Source organism: Andrographis paniculata, unplaced genomic scaffold (assembly GCF_009805555.1).
Source record: "Andrographis paniculata isolate CXL003 unplaced genomic scaffold, ASM980555v1 Contig87END, whole genome shotgun sequence".
NCBI lineage: Eukaryota > Viridiplantae > Streptophyta > Magnoliopsida > Lamiales > Acanthaceae > Andrographis > Andrographis paniculata.
The window spans coordinates 1,458,117-1,475,099 of NW_026137625.1; the positions used below are offsets into that span (position 1 = coordinate 1,458,117).

Consider the following 16,983-nt stretch of genomic DNA (forward strand, 5'->3'; position numbering starts at 1 on the left):
CTGAGAGAGATCTTCTACTATTGAGATCGCCAGCATAATCAGAATCTATATATCCAACCGGAGAGCTAGTGTTTCTTCCAAACTCCAAACAATCATTCGAAGTACCTTGTGAGTATCTTATAATCCACTTCACATCATGCCAATGTGCTTTTCCAGGACGAGAAATATACCTGCTAACAAAACTGACTGCCTGCGAAATATCTGGATGGGTGCATACTATTGCGTACATAAGACTGCCGACTGCATTTGAATAAGGAACTCGTGTTATTTTTTCTTCCTCTTCAACTGATTGTGGTGACTTTAGCAGCTGATAATCAAAAGTGATTAGCAAAAAGGACACTCACTGGTTTGGCATTCTTCATGCCAAAACGCTCCAAGACCTTCTTAACATAGCTTTCTTGAGTGAAGACTAGTCTTCTCTGTCCACGATTTTGTTGGATATCCATGCAAAGAATTTTTTTCCCTGTTCCCAAATCCTTAATTTCAAATTCACTACTAACCTGAAACTTTAGAGAGTGAATTTCAAACATATTATTGGCAACAATAAGCATATTATCAACATACAACAATAGATAGATGCGAGTACCGTCAGCTAACTTTCGAAAATAAACACAACTATCATAAGTACTCCTCAAATATCCACTACTGAATATAAAAGAGTCAAAACCTTTTATACCACTGCCTCGGAGACTGCTTTAATCCATATAAGGATTTCTTTAACAAATAGACATGGTCTTCTTTTTTCTAATTTCAAAACTCTGGGGTTGCTTTATGTATATATTCACTTCAAGTTCCCCATGCATAAAGGTTGTCTTAACATCCATATGTTTTAACTTCAAATCTTCAATAGCAACCAAAGCAAGCAAAACACAAATAGAGCTATGTTTGACAACAGGTGAGAAAACATCAATACATTGCACCTGACTATAACCCTTTGCAACCAACTGTGTTTTATATCTTACTTTATCATCCCCTGGAATGTCTTCTTTTTTTCTTGAAGACCCATTTGCTTCCAATAATTCTCTTATTGGGTGGTGGTTTCACAAGAACCCAAGTATTATTCTTTTGGAGAGACTCAATTTCTTCATTCATCGCTGCTATCCAATTAACAGAATCATCACACGAAATTGTGTTTGAATATGTGGATGGCTCACTGTCTCCAGTTATTTCTTTTGGAACAGACAGTGCATATGCGACAAAGTCTGTATACCACTATGGAGGTCGAGTGTCTCTACGTTTTCTTCTAGTGGCTATGTAATATGGCCCTTCTTCTGAAATTTCAATATCAATTGATGTCTGCTAAATAGAAGAATCTAACTGGGAGTTGCTAGAACTACCAATTTCAAACTCCACATGCTTCTGTGTACTCTCTTCTGAACTCAAAGACTTCTTATTAGACAATATAGCCATTTAATCAAAGGTAACATCTCTACTAATTGCAAATTTTAGAGATTTGAGATCTGGACACCATAATCTATATCCTTTACTCTGGAAGCATAACCAAGGAAAATGCATTTCTTAGCCCTAGGCTCCAATTTTTCTTCATTTACATGCATATACGTTGAACACCAAAAAATCTTTAAATTAGAATAATCAGCAGGAGTACCTGACCAAACTTCTTCAGAAGTTTTGAAGTTGAGAGCAGAATTTGGAGAGTGATTGACAATGTAGGCAACTGATAACTCTTAATTTTGTCATATTTTATAGCTTATATTTATTTATGTCGAATTTTGGTATTATTTATGCTAATTTACTCTAATAATTGTATTTATTTCATCTTGTGTGTATAATATTAATTTATTAGTTTTTAGGTGTAATTTATAATTATTTTGGTGTATAATTTAAATTAAGTGATGTGTTTCTTGAATGATATTTTTAAGCATTATTTATGTGCTATTTAAGTATTTAATTTTGGCTAAATTATTTTATTTATTATTAATTTAAATAAATATTTATAAGGTGTTTATTATTTATACATGTGAGATAATGTTTGAAAACTTGTTTTGGAGTTCAAAACTGGCTTTAAAAAGCGAAAATGGCGGCTGGCGCGGACTCCGTGAGCGGCGGCTGCACGAAAATGTGAGCGGAGCGGAAATCTCTGCATGAAAGTGAGTGATGGCGGCTATGCAGAAAACAAGCGGCGGCTGCATTAAATCCGTCTAACCTCCCTCAGCTCCTGCATTTATTCCAGTCACCCTGTATTTATTCCTGCACTCTCCCAACTCCCATATTTAATTCCTGCATCATGACTTAGCTAATTTTTGGCTATATTAGTAAGTTTTTAGTAAGTTATTAGTAGTTATATTAGTAACTATTTTTAGAGATAGTTTTTTATGGTTATTTTTAGAGATAGTTATCTATGGTTATTTTTAGAGGTAGTTAGTAGCTATTTTTAGAGATAGTTATTTATGATTATTTTTAGAGGTAGTTAATAGCTATTTTTAGAGGTAGTTAATAGCTATTTTTAGAGGTAGTTAGTAGTTATTTTTAGAAGTAGTTATTTATGGGCGGTTGTAACCACGAAGCTTGTAGAAGCTTTTCCCCCTATAAATATCCCCTCCAAATAAACCATATATACACAATAATATATATTCTATACACTCTATTTTCTCCATTTTTTTTTCTCATATATTTTTATCGAGTTTCATAATACGAGATTTTCGGTTTTGTGTCGCGAGCAAACTGATTTTCTTTCCCTTTTTTCTTTTAATTCTTGCATATTATTTTTGCTAGTAAAATTCCTATCATATTTCTCCACCTCACCTTCATCCAAAAATTCCATGTTCGATTTGAATTGTTCAAGTTGGATTTCGACAAGGTTGGGGAAGGGCGATAGAAGAATCGATTATTTCAGCCCTGTTTTGTGTCACAAACAGATTCCGGGTAGTTCAACGTAGTTAAGTACGCGGGAGCCTTGTCGACCTGCTTAGTTGATGTTCTGAATTCGATTCCGATTAAATAGAGGTATCAAAGGGGTAGAGCCACTAGCGGAACGGTTGGAAGAATAATTCATGGGGCATAGGCGGTGGTCTATTGGGTCACAGAAATTTCTAGTGACAGTAGAGTTTCTTGCTTATAATGTTCTTCGTCGGGTGTCGCTGAAGCCTCTTTGTAAATCCCCTAAGGTCGAGTACCAATCGAGTCGAGAATCAGCTTAAGCGAGCAAATGCGATCAAGTTCATTCCTTCGAGCCGCCCCACAATTATATATATATATATATTTTTCGCTATCAAGCCATCGTTATCCCGCTCATTTCATCCATGGAAATCGAGCCATTATGGAATGCAAAAGTCATACACAAACACCTCGCTTCATCCTTTTCGAGATACGTATATTTTATCGTTTTTTAGTTAGATTTAATTTCTGCAATTTATCTTTTCGGTTTCTTCGATTGCATTAACTCATTGCACTTTTTTTCTAATTAAATGTAGGATATTCGCATATTCCCTGAGTTCGACCTGGACACTCACCGGTTAAAGAGATTTTTTATTTTTGACGAAGTTTTTGTAGTTACTACACGAACACGCACGACACTATTTTTATTTTATACATATATCTTTTTTTTGTATCTTAAAATACATTTTTAAATCTCCAAAAATCTTCGATCAAATTTTGGCGCCGTTGCGGGGAATAAGCCTAGTATCTTTGTTTTAATAGGAAAATATTGAGTTTAATACTAATTTAATTTTAATATTGAATTTTATTTTATTTTATTTTGAACCTCTAATCCATCGGCGGTATGCTTTGTAGGTTTCGAGAGTGCGATATCCTTCAAGCATCAAACCTGCACGACAATGTATCTATCGGAAAAAAAAAAAAAATCTGCAGCTGTGCCTCGGCCTTTGCCGCTGCTCTGTGTTATGTCTCTTATATATATAATAATAAATAAATAAATAATTTTAGTAAAAATAATAATAACTGTAATAATAAATAATATTAATAATAATTTTCTGTTCATTCAGGATTTTAGTCGATGATCCGCTCGTCCCTCTTGTATGATAAAAATTGAAGCGGACGTCTGTTCTTGTGAACTCCGCACGCAAGTAGTGACTCGAAGCCTTCTCTACACTGCTGCTACCAGAGATGTGAAGGCTGATGTCTTCTCCTAGCTGTAGGAAACCACTGTTGAAACCATAGGGTCGCCGCTTGCGCGATTCTCCAAATTCCTTCATCAGCCAAGCGGCGAAAACAAGCAGGAAAGGTGAGCGGTCCGCAAATGAAGCCAATTTCAGTTCAAAAGTTTCGATAATTGAATAGTAGTTTGTTTTAAAATTTGACAATTAAAATGAAATGCATTGATAAAGATATCTATATCTGAAAATTTGCTTACTTCTGCTTTAAATGCAAACTGTTTGAGCAAGACAAATGTTTGATCATTATCATTCAAATTCTCAATAATAGCCGACCAAATCAGAGATGCTAGCTATGGGTCATGTCCCTTGATTTACCACAGACAATAAACTAATATGCTAAATAATAAAATTAGTACATGGATTGGAACAATATAGAAACAAATTGATAAGAACCTTGAATCAAGCGGGCATATTCAACATAAGATATTGCTTGAAGATAACTCTCATGATCTTAGTTAACATATGAAAAATAGTTTGTTATTGTGACTAAACATTCTCGAGTAGAATATTTTAATTTCCCACAAAGTAACTAATTATACTCCAAAACCAAATTAAAAATATAAATTTATTTCTTTAATTTTTTTTATTAATTCAAATATATATATTTGTAATATACTTCCAGTAAAAAAATGTATACCGACTTAATACTCATGTATATACCCCCATTTAAAATATATACGCTTGACGTGCTGTCAATGTAGTCATGCAAGATTGTTGTGATCGATTACAATTCTTTGGCATACCTATCATTCGTGTGATACACACAACTTTGAAGTAGAGAATAACAACTAATATTTTGACAATAACTAATCAATTTTTTTGACATTAGGACAAAAAAATTTTGGGATATTTTAACAAACATATACGTGCATCATTTCAACTTTCACCTTACTAATATTCATAATTTGAAAATTGTCTTTTTGATTAACTAATAAATCTACTTGAAATTCAAATTCCTAAGAAAAAAAAATTCTTTATCTTGGAGCCTATAAAGAAGGATCTTTCTGGACTCGCGAATCGAATTAGAATATATTCAACCTCTGGTAAAATGCCCGCCCATCACCCAGTGGATAAAGTACATTCCATAGTCCAGGGAGTCCTGAACTAGCTGCCGCTTGTGAGATATGGAAAGAGATCAAATTTGATAGTGTATTCCCCAAAAAACATATAAGAAGAAAAAAAAAAAATGAATTGTGAATCTAAATTGAGAGAAACTACTGAATCCAAAAGAATAGATAACTTCTTTCACTTATAGGCATAATGTTTTGTTCCGAAAATAAAAAATATTGTATACCCACTTGAAGGCTAGAGCGTGAGGGAGATGAGATGCAGAGATATCAAAATACTCATTGGGATCTAATGGAAACATAAAAAAAATCTTTTGAGATGATACCTACAACACATTTGTCCACCTGAATGAAGAAGAGGGCGATGAAACCAACCGCAAGAGAAATCAAAAAATCGTGCTAAAAAAATGACCAAAAGCAAAATTGTAGGTTAAACGTTTGAAAGAAAATTAGATATAAAGTTATTTGTAAAAGAGAGAGTGCAAAAAAGAAATTTAAAAAAGGGACTTAATTACAAAAAATAAGAGGCAGAGATTTTATCCAATTATCTGTAAATATTAATAATTTTAACTTTCTTATTTTATATATAAAATAATTATAGGAGTAATAATATAGTATTGATTTATGAAAAGATTAAGAATATTTTTTTATATTTAATATTGTTGAAAAGTGACTTGGATTTAGCGGTCTACCCGACCCGAAACCAAAGCGAAAGGGTTGTTTCAATTAACAGGGTTCTTTTTGGGCTTATCATTATTAATAACAAATAGTCTTAGGGTTTAGGGTGTTTTGGGGTGCTTATAAATAAATAGCTATGGTTCATAGTCGTATGACATAATTTTAACTCTCTGAATCAGTATAATAAAATTTCTCCGGTTCTTGCCCGTGGACGTAGGTTGACACATCGTCACCAAACCACGTAAGACCTTTGTGTTCTTTATTTGCTTTCTTTCTCGTTTTCTCATAAAAAATGGTATCAGAGCCATATCTGATTGATTGAAGATGTCCTCGTATAAGTTTGATCTGGAGAAGTTTAATGGGTCGAATGACTTCACGCTCTGGAAGGTCAAGTTGAGGGCATTTCTAGTTCAACAAGGATGTGCGGCTGCGTTGGAGAGAGAAGACAAATTTCCTAACGACACGAAGGATGAGATAAATAAGGAGATTTTGGCAATGGCTCATTCCGCTATCTTGCTGTCAGTTACTGATTAGGTGTTACGGGAGGTTGTAGATCAGACGGCGGCTTTTGGGCTATGGAATAAACTGTGTGAGAAGTACCGGAATAACTCTCTCACGAATAGGCTATATAAGAAGCAACGTCATTACACCCTCCGGATGTCCGAAAGTACTTAGGTAAATGATCATCTTGATACCTTTAACCCTATCATTCTTGATCTTCAATAGGTTGAGGTTAAATTAGATGATGAAAATCAAGCCATAATTTTACTGTGTTCACTACCTGGTTCATATGAGAATTTTTTAGATACTATGTTATATGGTAGAACTACAATTTATGTTAATGATGTGAAAGATGCCCTTATGTCCAAAGAATTGAAAAGAAATGTTTATCTGGAAGAGGGTTCTGGTTCAGGTCTGTTTGTAGGTAGGGGAAGACCACATGAGAGGGGTAACGGGAATGGGAGGCCGCGTTCAAAATCAAAATCCTCTAACAAAGTTAAGTATTATCTTTGCAAGAAGAAGGGACACATTAAAAAGGATTGTCCACAGAAGAAGAGAAATACAATAGTTGATTCTAGTAACAGTGGCAGCAGCGCTGCTGTGGTACGAGACAATTATGATGATGGGGACTTTGGTGAAGTTCTGACAGCGTGTAGTGCTAGTACTGTTGATTCCTAGGTTATGGATACCGGTGCTTCTCATCATATGACGTTCTCTCGTGATCTACTCACTTCTTTTAAGGAGTGGAATGGAACGGTGAAGTTAGGTGATGATGGAGTTCTAGCCATAAAGGGGAATGGGATAGTGCAGATAAAATTGCATGACGGTACTGTCAGGAAATTTGACTGTTGGTATGTTCCTGAACTCAGAAAGAATTTGATTTCTCTTGGCACCTTAGCCAAGAATGGTTTAAAATATCATGGTGAATGTGAGTGGGTGAAAGTCCTGAAAGGTGCTCTGGTGATGAAGGGAAAACTGCAACATGGAATTTATTTTCTATAGGGTAGTTCAGTGATGGGAACGGCGGCGGGATCCCAGTCTTTGGATAACATGATGACATGACAAATTTGTGGCACCGTCGATTAGGTCATATGAGTGAGCAAGGGTTGTCTGTGTTTAGCAAGCAGGGTTTATTTGGTGGGGATGTGATAGGTAAAATTCAATTATGTGAAACTTGTGTAAAATGGAAGCAACGCAGGGTGATGTTTAGTACCGTTCATCACACTTCAAAAGAAATTATGGAGTATGTTCATTCAGATTTATGGTGTCCCTCTCCGGTAAAATCACAGGGCGGTTGTTCTTACTTTGTCACTTTCATAGATGATTATTCAAGAAAAGTCTGGTTGTACTTTCTGAACACTAAAGATGAGGTGATTGGGAAGTTCAATGAGTGGAAGACTATGGTTGAAAAACGGATGGGTAAATACGTCAAGACTCTAGGAACTGATAATAGGTTGGAGTTCTACAATGCTCCATTTGATGACTTTTGCAAGAAAGAAGGTATAGTGAGACATCGTACTATACGACACACACCACAACAAAATGGGGTTGCAGAGCGAATGAACCAAACCCTCATGGCGAGTCCTAGGTGTATGTGCATATTTGCTGGCTTATCTAAGCAATTCTGGACTGAAGCACTTAACACTGTTAGCTATCTGGTTAATAGATCTCCATCAACTGCAATTGACTTAAAGACTCCTCAAGAGGTATGGTCAGGTAAATCCTCTTATTACTCTAATCTAAGAATATTTGGATGCCCAACATACGCTCATGTGAATGATGGTAAGCTGGAGCCGTGGGCGGTAAAATGCATATTTCTAGGGTATACAACAAGAGTAAAAGGTTATCGACTGTGGTGTACAGAAGGTAAAAATCCTAATAAATTTCTTATTAGAAGAGATGTAACCTTTGATGAATCTGCTATGCTTAATCAGAGTAGAGATTGTGAAAATATTGCAGGTACAAAAGATTGTGGTGGTGACCAGAGGGTGCAGTTTGAGACTCCCGACAGAGTTGTGTTAGAGAAAGAGCAGCAGGATAATACTATTGATCAATTCGATCAACCAGATCAGTAAAAACCTTAAGGCAAATTGGTTGAGGAGGAAGCTGATGACGCTGGTATTGGGGTTGAAGATTCCATAACAGTAAGAAATGGAAAAGGAGATATTCAGAAACCAGCTAGGTTTGCAGGATGTGTCAAAACATGTGACATGAATTATGTGGCTTACCATTGGCAGTTGGTGATGATCTTGGTTCTGATAAGCCAAAAACATATAAAGAAGTTGTGGCAAGTAAAGATGCAGAAACTTGGATTATAACAATGAATGAAGAGATGCAGTCTCTTGAAAAGAACAAGACTTGGGATCTTGTTGCACTACCAAAAAGGGAGAAACCAATGGGATGCAAGTGAGTCTTTTAAAGAAATGAGGGAATTCCTGGTGTTGAACCTGCTAGGTTTAAGGCGAGACTGTTGGCAAAAGGGTTCTCACAAAAGGAATGAGTCGATTACCATGAAGTCTTTTCTCCTATGGTGAAACACAAAACCATCCGGGTTCTTTTTGCAATGGTGAGTGCTTTTGATCTGGAGCTGGAGCAGCTTGATGTAAAAATAACATTCATTCGTGGTAATATAGAAGAACATATTTACATGTCTCAACCGGAGGGGTTCAACAGTTCTAAAGGGGAGTAGGTATGCTTGTTAAAGAAATCTCTGTATGGCTTGAAGCAGTCTCCGAGGCAGTGGTATAAAAGATTTGATTATTTCATGGTGTCTAATGGTTATACTCGTGATCAGTTTGATAATTGTGTTTACTCGAAGAAAGTTTCTAATGATTCCTTTGTGTATCTGCTGTTGTATATAGATGATATGTTAATTGCAGCTAAAAACATGGCTGTAATTAATGACTTGAAGGCTCTACTAAAGGGTGAGTTTGAGATGAAGGATTTGGGTGCAACAAAGAAAATACTGGGCATGGAGATCTTGCATGATAGAGAAGTAGAACGGCTATGGGTTTCTCAAGAAAAGTATATTGAAAAATTTTTGCTGGCATTCTTTTTCCTTTGGCGGAACACTTTAAACTTGATCGAAGCACTATACCGGCTATAGATGAAGAGGTTAGCTACATGAAGACGGTTTCATATTCAAGTATAGTTGGAAGTCTTATGTATGCGATGGTATGTACGAGACTAGATCTTGCTTATGAGGTTAGTTTGGCGAGCATGTTTATGGTTAATCCTGGTAAAGCTCACTGGGGAGTTGTAAAGTGGATCTTGCGATATTTGAAATGAACGTCTGATATTTGTCTGGTATATGATGATAAAGGACATGTTGATGGTCTGGTTGGCTATGCAGACTCTGATTACGGGGGTGACTTGGTGAAACGAAGATCACTGACTTGCTTTATCTTCACTCTGTTTGGATATGCAGTCAGTTGGAAGTCTACTTTACAACCTACGGTTGCACTGTCGACGACTGAGGCGGAATACATGTCAATGACTGAAGGTATTAAGGAGGGTATCTGGTTACATAGTCTGGTGCAGAGTTTGGGTTTGAAGGTGGAGAAACTTGTGTTATTCTGTGATAGTCAGAGTGCTTTGAGATTGGATAAAAATCGATTGTATCATAAGAGAACCAAACATATTGATGTAAGGTTGAATTTTATCCGTGAGGTTCTGGAGGAAGACAGGTTTTCTATTCAGAAAATGGCTACAGAACATAATCCAATTGATATGTTGACAAAGACGCTACCAATGGAGAAGTTCGAGCACTGCTTGAATTTGGTGAATATTCGCAGGAGGTAAAGTCCTCTCGGGGCATCTGGCAGGAAGGAGACGATTGATAGATACTGACGAACCTTTGGCCGTTGGAGAAATTTCAAGTCAAGGTGGAGAATTGTTGAAAAGTGACTTGGATTTAGCGGTCTACCTGACCCAAAACCAAAGCGAAAGGATTGTTTCAATTGACAGGGTTCCCATTGGGCTTATCATAATTAATAACAAATAGACTTAGGGTTTAGGGTATTTTGGGGTGCTTATAAATAGATAGCTATGATTCCTAGTTGTATGACATAATTGTAACTCTCTGAATCAGTATAATAAAATCTCTCCGGTTCTTGCCCGTGGACGTAGGTTGACACACTGTCATCGAACCACGCAAAATCTCTGTGTTCTTTATTTGTTTTCTTTCTCGTTTAAACATAACAAATATTAATAAATAATTTTTCTTACAATAATATAAAATGGTAAAAAAATAGAAAAAATAATTTCAGATGTACCGAAAGGATTGTTGGTTGTTAAATATTTATTAAAATCAGTAGCATTTTAGTGTGATATTTTATAAAAAAAATAATACTCCCTCCGTCCTAGAAGAGGCGTCTTATTGGTAGTTGGCACGGTAATTAAGTAATAATAGTATTTAATTGAGAGTTGGTATAAAGTAGAATAGAAATGACTAAAATGCCCTTACTTTATGAAGGGTTGAAGAAAGAGATTAAAGTGATAACTACAACTTAATTTGTACAAACAAAATAAAGAAAATGTAATACTAACAAAAATTAAAATTAATCCTGCAAAATCAGCTACATATTTTTTATTTTTTTATTAACGAAAAAATCAAAATAAAATTACATTACAAAAGCAGCAGAAGTAGTCACGGAAGGCAGCAATGCAGAATATATCACCGGAGGTAGCAGCAATAGCATTTCGTGTAAATATGCACAACACAGCAGGCAACATAAAAAATGTACCAAGCTAGTCATAACAAAAATCCGAAATATGTTCCGATTTTATATGAACATCAAACTTCCATGAAAATTCATCAAAAAAATTATTTTTGCATCATTTTTTGAAAGATAAACTCATAAGAAAAAATTCAATTAGATAAGTGACATAATCATCATTATTTTCCTCCAAACCAAAAAAAAAGCCATAAATCATTTCCCTCCAATGTAAAATCATTCCCCCCCCCCCCCAATTACTTTCTATAAGTAATCAAGTAACACACAAATTCCATCAATTCTCCGATTTTAAAGATGAGAAAAAAAGAATTTAGTGTAGAAGAGCTCAATCAAATTGCAATTTTTTTGTGGCAAAATTCTTCCAACGGGCAGCCCCATCGTGGCAAAATCAACAAGGCTGCCACAAAGTTTGGATGTTCAACTAGAACAATCAGCCACATTTGGAAAAGGGAAACCGCGCAACATAAGGCAAGTAACACAAAGCTTTTGACAAAGAGAAAAATTGGCAAAGGAAGGCCAAAATCAGCCTTATTTGATGCCAACAATTTGGAAGAAATCCATTGCAGCAAACGAGGTACGTATAGGAGTATTTCCAAAGAGTTAAAAGTAAGCAAAAGTAGTGTTGGGAGATGGTACAAAGATGGAATATTTAGAGAACACACAAATGCAATCAAACCAAGCTTAACCGAGAAGAACAAGACAAGTCGGCTACGATCTTTCCTCCAAGCATTGGAGGTTGTATTGGAATCTAGCATCATAAGGTACAAAAACATGTTCAATATCGTGCATATTGACGATAAATGGTTTAACTTATCTAAAGAGAATGATACGTACTATTTAGCATTCGATGAGATTGAACCGTATAGAACTTGTCAAAGCAAAAGGTTCATTACCAAGATAATGTTCCTTCGTGCCGTATCAAGACCCCTATATGGTTCCAATGGAGAGTATGTATTTGATGGAAAAATTGAACATTTTCCATTCACAAAAAAAGAACTTGCGAAGCATAATTCTAAGAACAGGGCTGCCGAGACAATGAAGATTAAACCATTGGATTCAATTACAAAAGAAGTCACCAAGGAAGTATTGATAGATGATGTAAGCACCTTATTTATTCTTTTTTGGCTAAATGATGTACAACTCTCAGCAATAACCCATTATTTATTAATCATCATTGAATTGTACTTGTAGGTGATTCCGACAATTAAGAAAAAATGGCCTACTGATGCTTTTAACACAATTTACATATAATAAGAAAATGCGAAGCCTTACATCGACGACAATGATCCGGAATTCCGGGAAGTGGCAAGCAGTGATGGATTTGATATCCATTTGATATTTCAACCGCCTAATAGCCCGGATACAAATATAGATGATCTATGGTGGTTTAGATCAAGGTTGTCACGGCGTCGCCTAGGCGTCCTGGCGATGATGCTACACCACCGGAGTTGGTCGCCTCGCCGTTTGGCGAGGATGGCGTCCAGGCGTTACTTTGGAAATGCCATTCCGCCAAGACGACGCCAAAAGAAGTTTGGGCCTAAATCTTAGGTTTAAATTAGATTAAATTCTTTCTAAAATTAACCCACCCCTAAACTCATTCTTAAACCCAGCCTTAAAACTTGAATCACAGCCCTAATACCTTCGTTGCTGCCGCTATCCGCCTCTTCAATTTCGTCTTCCATCGTCGTCTTCCATCTTCCGCGTAGGTAAGAAGAATAATATGTTTCTACGTTGTAACTTGTATGAGTGGAGTGTATATATAATTATATATATAATATAATTATTAGTGCAGTACTGAGTGTGCAGAGTGCAGAGTTTTGCAGAATTACTTTATACTATTATATATATTTTCATGTACTATTCTGTCTAGTAAGGTGGGCAGAGTGGGACAGTTATTAATGGTTTTGCAGTTTTCCACTTTTTTCATAATTATTTAATATTATAATTTATATAGTTAATTTATGTAAGTATGTACTATCGTATAAGTTATATTATATAATATTAGTGTATGCTGAATAGTTTGTTTATATATTTTATAAATTTTAATTTATTTTATTTTTATTATGTTTGATTTTTATATTAATTTATTTATGTTTTAATGATTGATCTATTACTTATACATTTTTTATTTATATATTTTTTTTGTACTAGTTACTTTAATGACAGATAATGAAAATATCCAAGATTTATCAAATGATCCGGCAAGAAAGGCCAAATCATCAGATCAATGATGGAAGTATGGATTTTGGCCGGATTTGAATAACAAAGATTTGATTGAATGCTCTCTTTGTCATAGACAAATGCATTCTGGAGTCAAGAGGTTAAAACAACATTTAGTTGGGAGCTACGACGATGTTGTTAAATGCCCTAATACCACAGAAGAAATTCCTAAGGAAATACATCAATTTATGAGCAAAAAAGTGATGAATAAAACATCGCGGGGTATTGCCGAATTTGATTATTTTGAGGATACCGAAGACAATAAGGATTTAGAAGAAAATCAATCTACGGGTGCTACAAATTCATCTTCCAAGCCTCCAGTGCATCCAAGTTCAGGAACAAGTAGCAAAAGAAAGTTCGCTCAATCAACTTTAAAGTTTTCTGAACCTCCGAGAGTTGGAAAACAAAGTAAGTCAATTGCTGCAATGATTCGAAAGACTATTGAAGAGATTGTTGAAGAAAGACAAATGAGCGGTTATGTTCAGAAAACCATCGAAGCTTCTACAAAAGGAAAAGAGGAAACAAAAGAAGTGCAAAGGCGTATTGCCGATTTTTTCTATGAAAATGTCATTCCATTCAATGCTTCCAAATCAAGAAGTTACGAGATTATGGTTGAGGCTATCGGACAATATGGTTCCGGTTTGAAACCTACTAGTTATCATCAGTTGCGAGAACCATTTCTTGAAGATGCCGTGAATGTAACACATAAGTTGAAAGAAAGGCACATGTAAGCTTGGAAACAATATGGGTGTTCCCTTATGTCAGATGGGTGGACAGACAAAAGAGGGCGGCACTTGATAAATTTTCTTGTCAATAGTCCAGAGGGGACTTTTTTCTTGGAGTCTATTGATGCATCAGCTGAGTCACATGATGCAAGAATATTGGCTGACCTGCTTGAAAAAAAGGTTGAAGAAATTGGCAAGGAGTATGTTGTGCAAATTGTGACGGATAATGGAGCAAATTATAAAGCGGCGGGAAGATTATTAGAACAGCGCATTCCCGGTCTTTTTTGGACACCATGTGCAGCTCATTGTATCGATCTTATGCTAGAAGACATTGGGAAAATGAATGAATTTAAACCCTACATTCAAAAGGCTAGGGACGTCACCACTTTTATTTATAGACATGGGAGAATTCTCAGTGCAATGAGGGAAAAGACCAATGGCAGAGATCCGGTGAGGCCGGCGACTACCCGATTTGCTACCGCATTTCTCACTTTGCAGAGTTTAAACAAACATAGGAATGAATTGAGGCGGTTATTTGTGAGTGATGATTGGAGCGATAACAAGTTGTCAAAAACGTCAAAAGGAAAAAAGGTGATGGAAACCATTCTTTCATCGAAATTTTGGGATCAGGTAGAAGATTGTTTACGAGCAACCCTTCATCTTTTGATTGTTTTGAGGATAGTCGATGGTGATGAAAAGCCAGCCATGCCTAAGCTTTCTTCGGGTATGAATCATGCGAAGAAGAAAATAACTGAATCTTTTACGAGCAATAACAAAACAAGATTGTTGGCCAAGTTGATGGAAATTATTGAGGATCGATGGAGCGATCAAATGGAGGTGAAGTTATATGGGGCTGCACTATTCCTAAATCCTTCAAAATATTTTGAATTGAAGAGGAGTGATCCCGTATTTGCTCGTAAGCAACGTCAGTTGTTTAATGATGTTCTAGAAAAGATGGTTAAAGATGAATAGTTGATGGATAAGATTAGTGGTCAAGCAGATGATTATGATAAAATGAGAGGAAGCTTTGACCGTCAATTGGCAATCAAGCACCAAATGCAAAAGAGTCATCGTAAGTTTTTTTAACATATATATATTTTTATTTTATATGAAACTTAATTTCACATATTGACTATAATTTTTTTTTTATAAATATATTTTAGTTGATTGGTGGGATGCATATAGTGGTGACAACGAAGAACTTCGATCACTTTCCATACGAACTATTAGTATATGTTGCTCTTCTGCCGGTTGTGAGCGCAATTGGAGCACATTTGAATTTGTAAGTAAATTTGTTCGAAATTTACTTATATTAATATTTTAGTAATAATTTTCAAATTTTGATATAAAGTTTTATTTCTAGATTCATACCAAGAAAAGAAATAGACTAGAGCACCAAAGACTAAATGATTTGGTGTATGTTCAATATAATCGGAAGATTGCACATCGCTTTCAAAAGCGGCGGGAAGAAGGAAACAATTTTAATCCCTTAATTCTTGAAGAATTTCAATGGGACAATGAATGGGTTGATGATTCTCGAGATTTGGTTCATGAAGATGGAGATCTTGAGTGGCATCATGTTGATGAAGCCGTAGGTGCTTCAAGTAATCTCAATAATTCCAATCTTCGTAGTAGAGGTGTTGGCGAATCCTCAGGTCCCCCCATCGTGTATGACCGTCGCCATGGCCCTTCTAATAGACGTTTGACAAATGAGGATGAAGAAAACGATGAAGATGATATGAATACTGAAGATTAATGGAAATTTGAGAAATTGAGGGACTTTTCTCTTGATGTTTTGAAACTTTCATATTTTGACATATTGATACTTTAGTGTTTTGATGGTTATGCTTAGTATTTTGATATTTTGATATTTTGGTATTTTGATATTTTATTTGAAATCTAATGATTTGATGTTATAATTTTATGTTATATAATTAAATATTATAAACTTATAATAAGCACTAAGCAGGTCGCCGTATCGCCATATTGTCGCCATTTCGGGCGCCATGTCGCCTAGGCGATATGGCAGTCCGATGGCATCGTTCCTAGATCCTCGCCGTAACAACCTTGGTTTAGATCATTGCAAGTCCTTACAAGTATCAAAAGTAAGCTACAATGTGGAAGAACTACTAAAAGCCGTTGCCAATTCTTTCAAAGAGCTATCAAATTCAACTCTTAACAATATTTTCATCACATTACAAATGTGTCTAACCGAGATTCTTAATTGTCAAGGTGGCGACGACTACAAGATACCATTGGGCAAAGCAGCACTTGCAAGAAAAGATTTACTCCCGACCAACTTGGAAGTAGACCAAGAACTGGTCAAGTTCACGTTAGAACAACTTTTCGAGAGTAATGAAGCCGCATACATTGAGCAACTCATCACCCTCTTAGAGAGTATGACTTAGGATTGGTGTTTTCGCACTAAAAGTTGATTTTAAATACTAGTAATCCTTTTTGGACATAGTGTAATATATGGACCATTATTCATATAGCTCTCACATTTATTATCATTGAGCTACATGTCCACTTTCAAACTTTAAAGTCATCATCAAGTAGAATTTCATCTTATGAAACAATTGTTAGGCTGGTTTAGGGTGTGGGAATCACTCTCATATAATAAATTCATCATGATAAAAAAAAAGGAGCTAACCTATTATTAATCATCACAGAGTGTGATCAAATCACTCTCAGATTAGTTGGACAGACGGAACATACACGCATCCACGAGGGGTGACAAAACATTATGGAATTGTCTCCAAAACCTCGTAGATTATAAGACAGCTTTATTTACCCAATTAGTAGCATATTTCTCATCATAATGTCCCATATACTCAAACTCCCAACAACCGAACATATAATTTTCACGTAGCATCACATATAAGCATGGTGGAGCACATATAAGCACGGTAGAGCACATATA

At 35.6% G+C, this 16,983-nt stretch overlaps 2 protein-coding genes across 2 annotated transcripts; both read left to right on the forward strand.

The window, feature by feature from the left end:
* Nucleotides 1-11,409: 11,409 nt before the first annotated feature.
* Nucleotides 11,410-12,656, forward strand: LOC127242575 (uncharacterized). Its single transcript, XM_051262155.1, has 2 exons — nucleotides 11,410-12,213; nucleotides 12,507-12,656. The coding sequence occupies exons 1-2, from the start codon at nucleotides 11,410-11,412 to the stop codon at nucleotides 12,654-12,656; spliced, it is 954 nt and encodes a 317-aa protein (XP_051118112.1).
* A 1,437-nt stretch (nucleotides 12,657-14,093) lies between these two features.
* LOC127242576 (uncharacterized) lies at nucleotides 14,094-15,816 on the forward strand. Its single transcript, XM_051262156.1, has 2 exons — nucleotides 14,094-15,017; nucleotides 15,499-15,816. The coding sequence occupies exons 1-2, from the start codon at nucleotides 14,094-14,096 to the stop codon at nucleotides 15,814-15,816; spliced, it is 1,242 nt and encodes a 413-aa protein (XP_051118113.1).
* The last annotated feature ends 1,167 nt before the right edge of the window (nucleotides 15,817-16,983 follow it).

Excerpts from the sequence above, each read along its gene's own strand:
- LOC127242575 (XM_051262155.1), top strand. The coding sequence starts at position 11,410 with ATGAGAAAAAAAGAATTTAGTGTAGAAGAGCTCAATCAAATTGCAATT. Across the intron at positions 12,214-12,506 it reads AGGAAGTATTGATAGATGAT|ATCAAGGTTGTCACGGCGTC; the intron begins GTAAGCACCTTA and ends ATGGTGGTTTAG.
- LOC127242576 (XM_051262156.1), top strand. The coding sequence starts at position 14,094 with ATGTCAGATGGGTGGACAGACAAAAGAGGGCGGCACTTGATAAATTTT. Across the intron at positions 15,018-15,498 it reads ATGATGTTCTAGAAAAGATG|ATTGCACATCGCTTTCAAAA; the intron begins GTTAAAGATGAA and ends TATAATCGGAAG.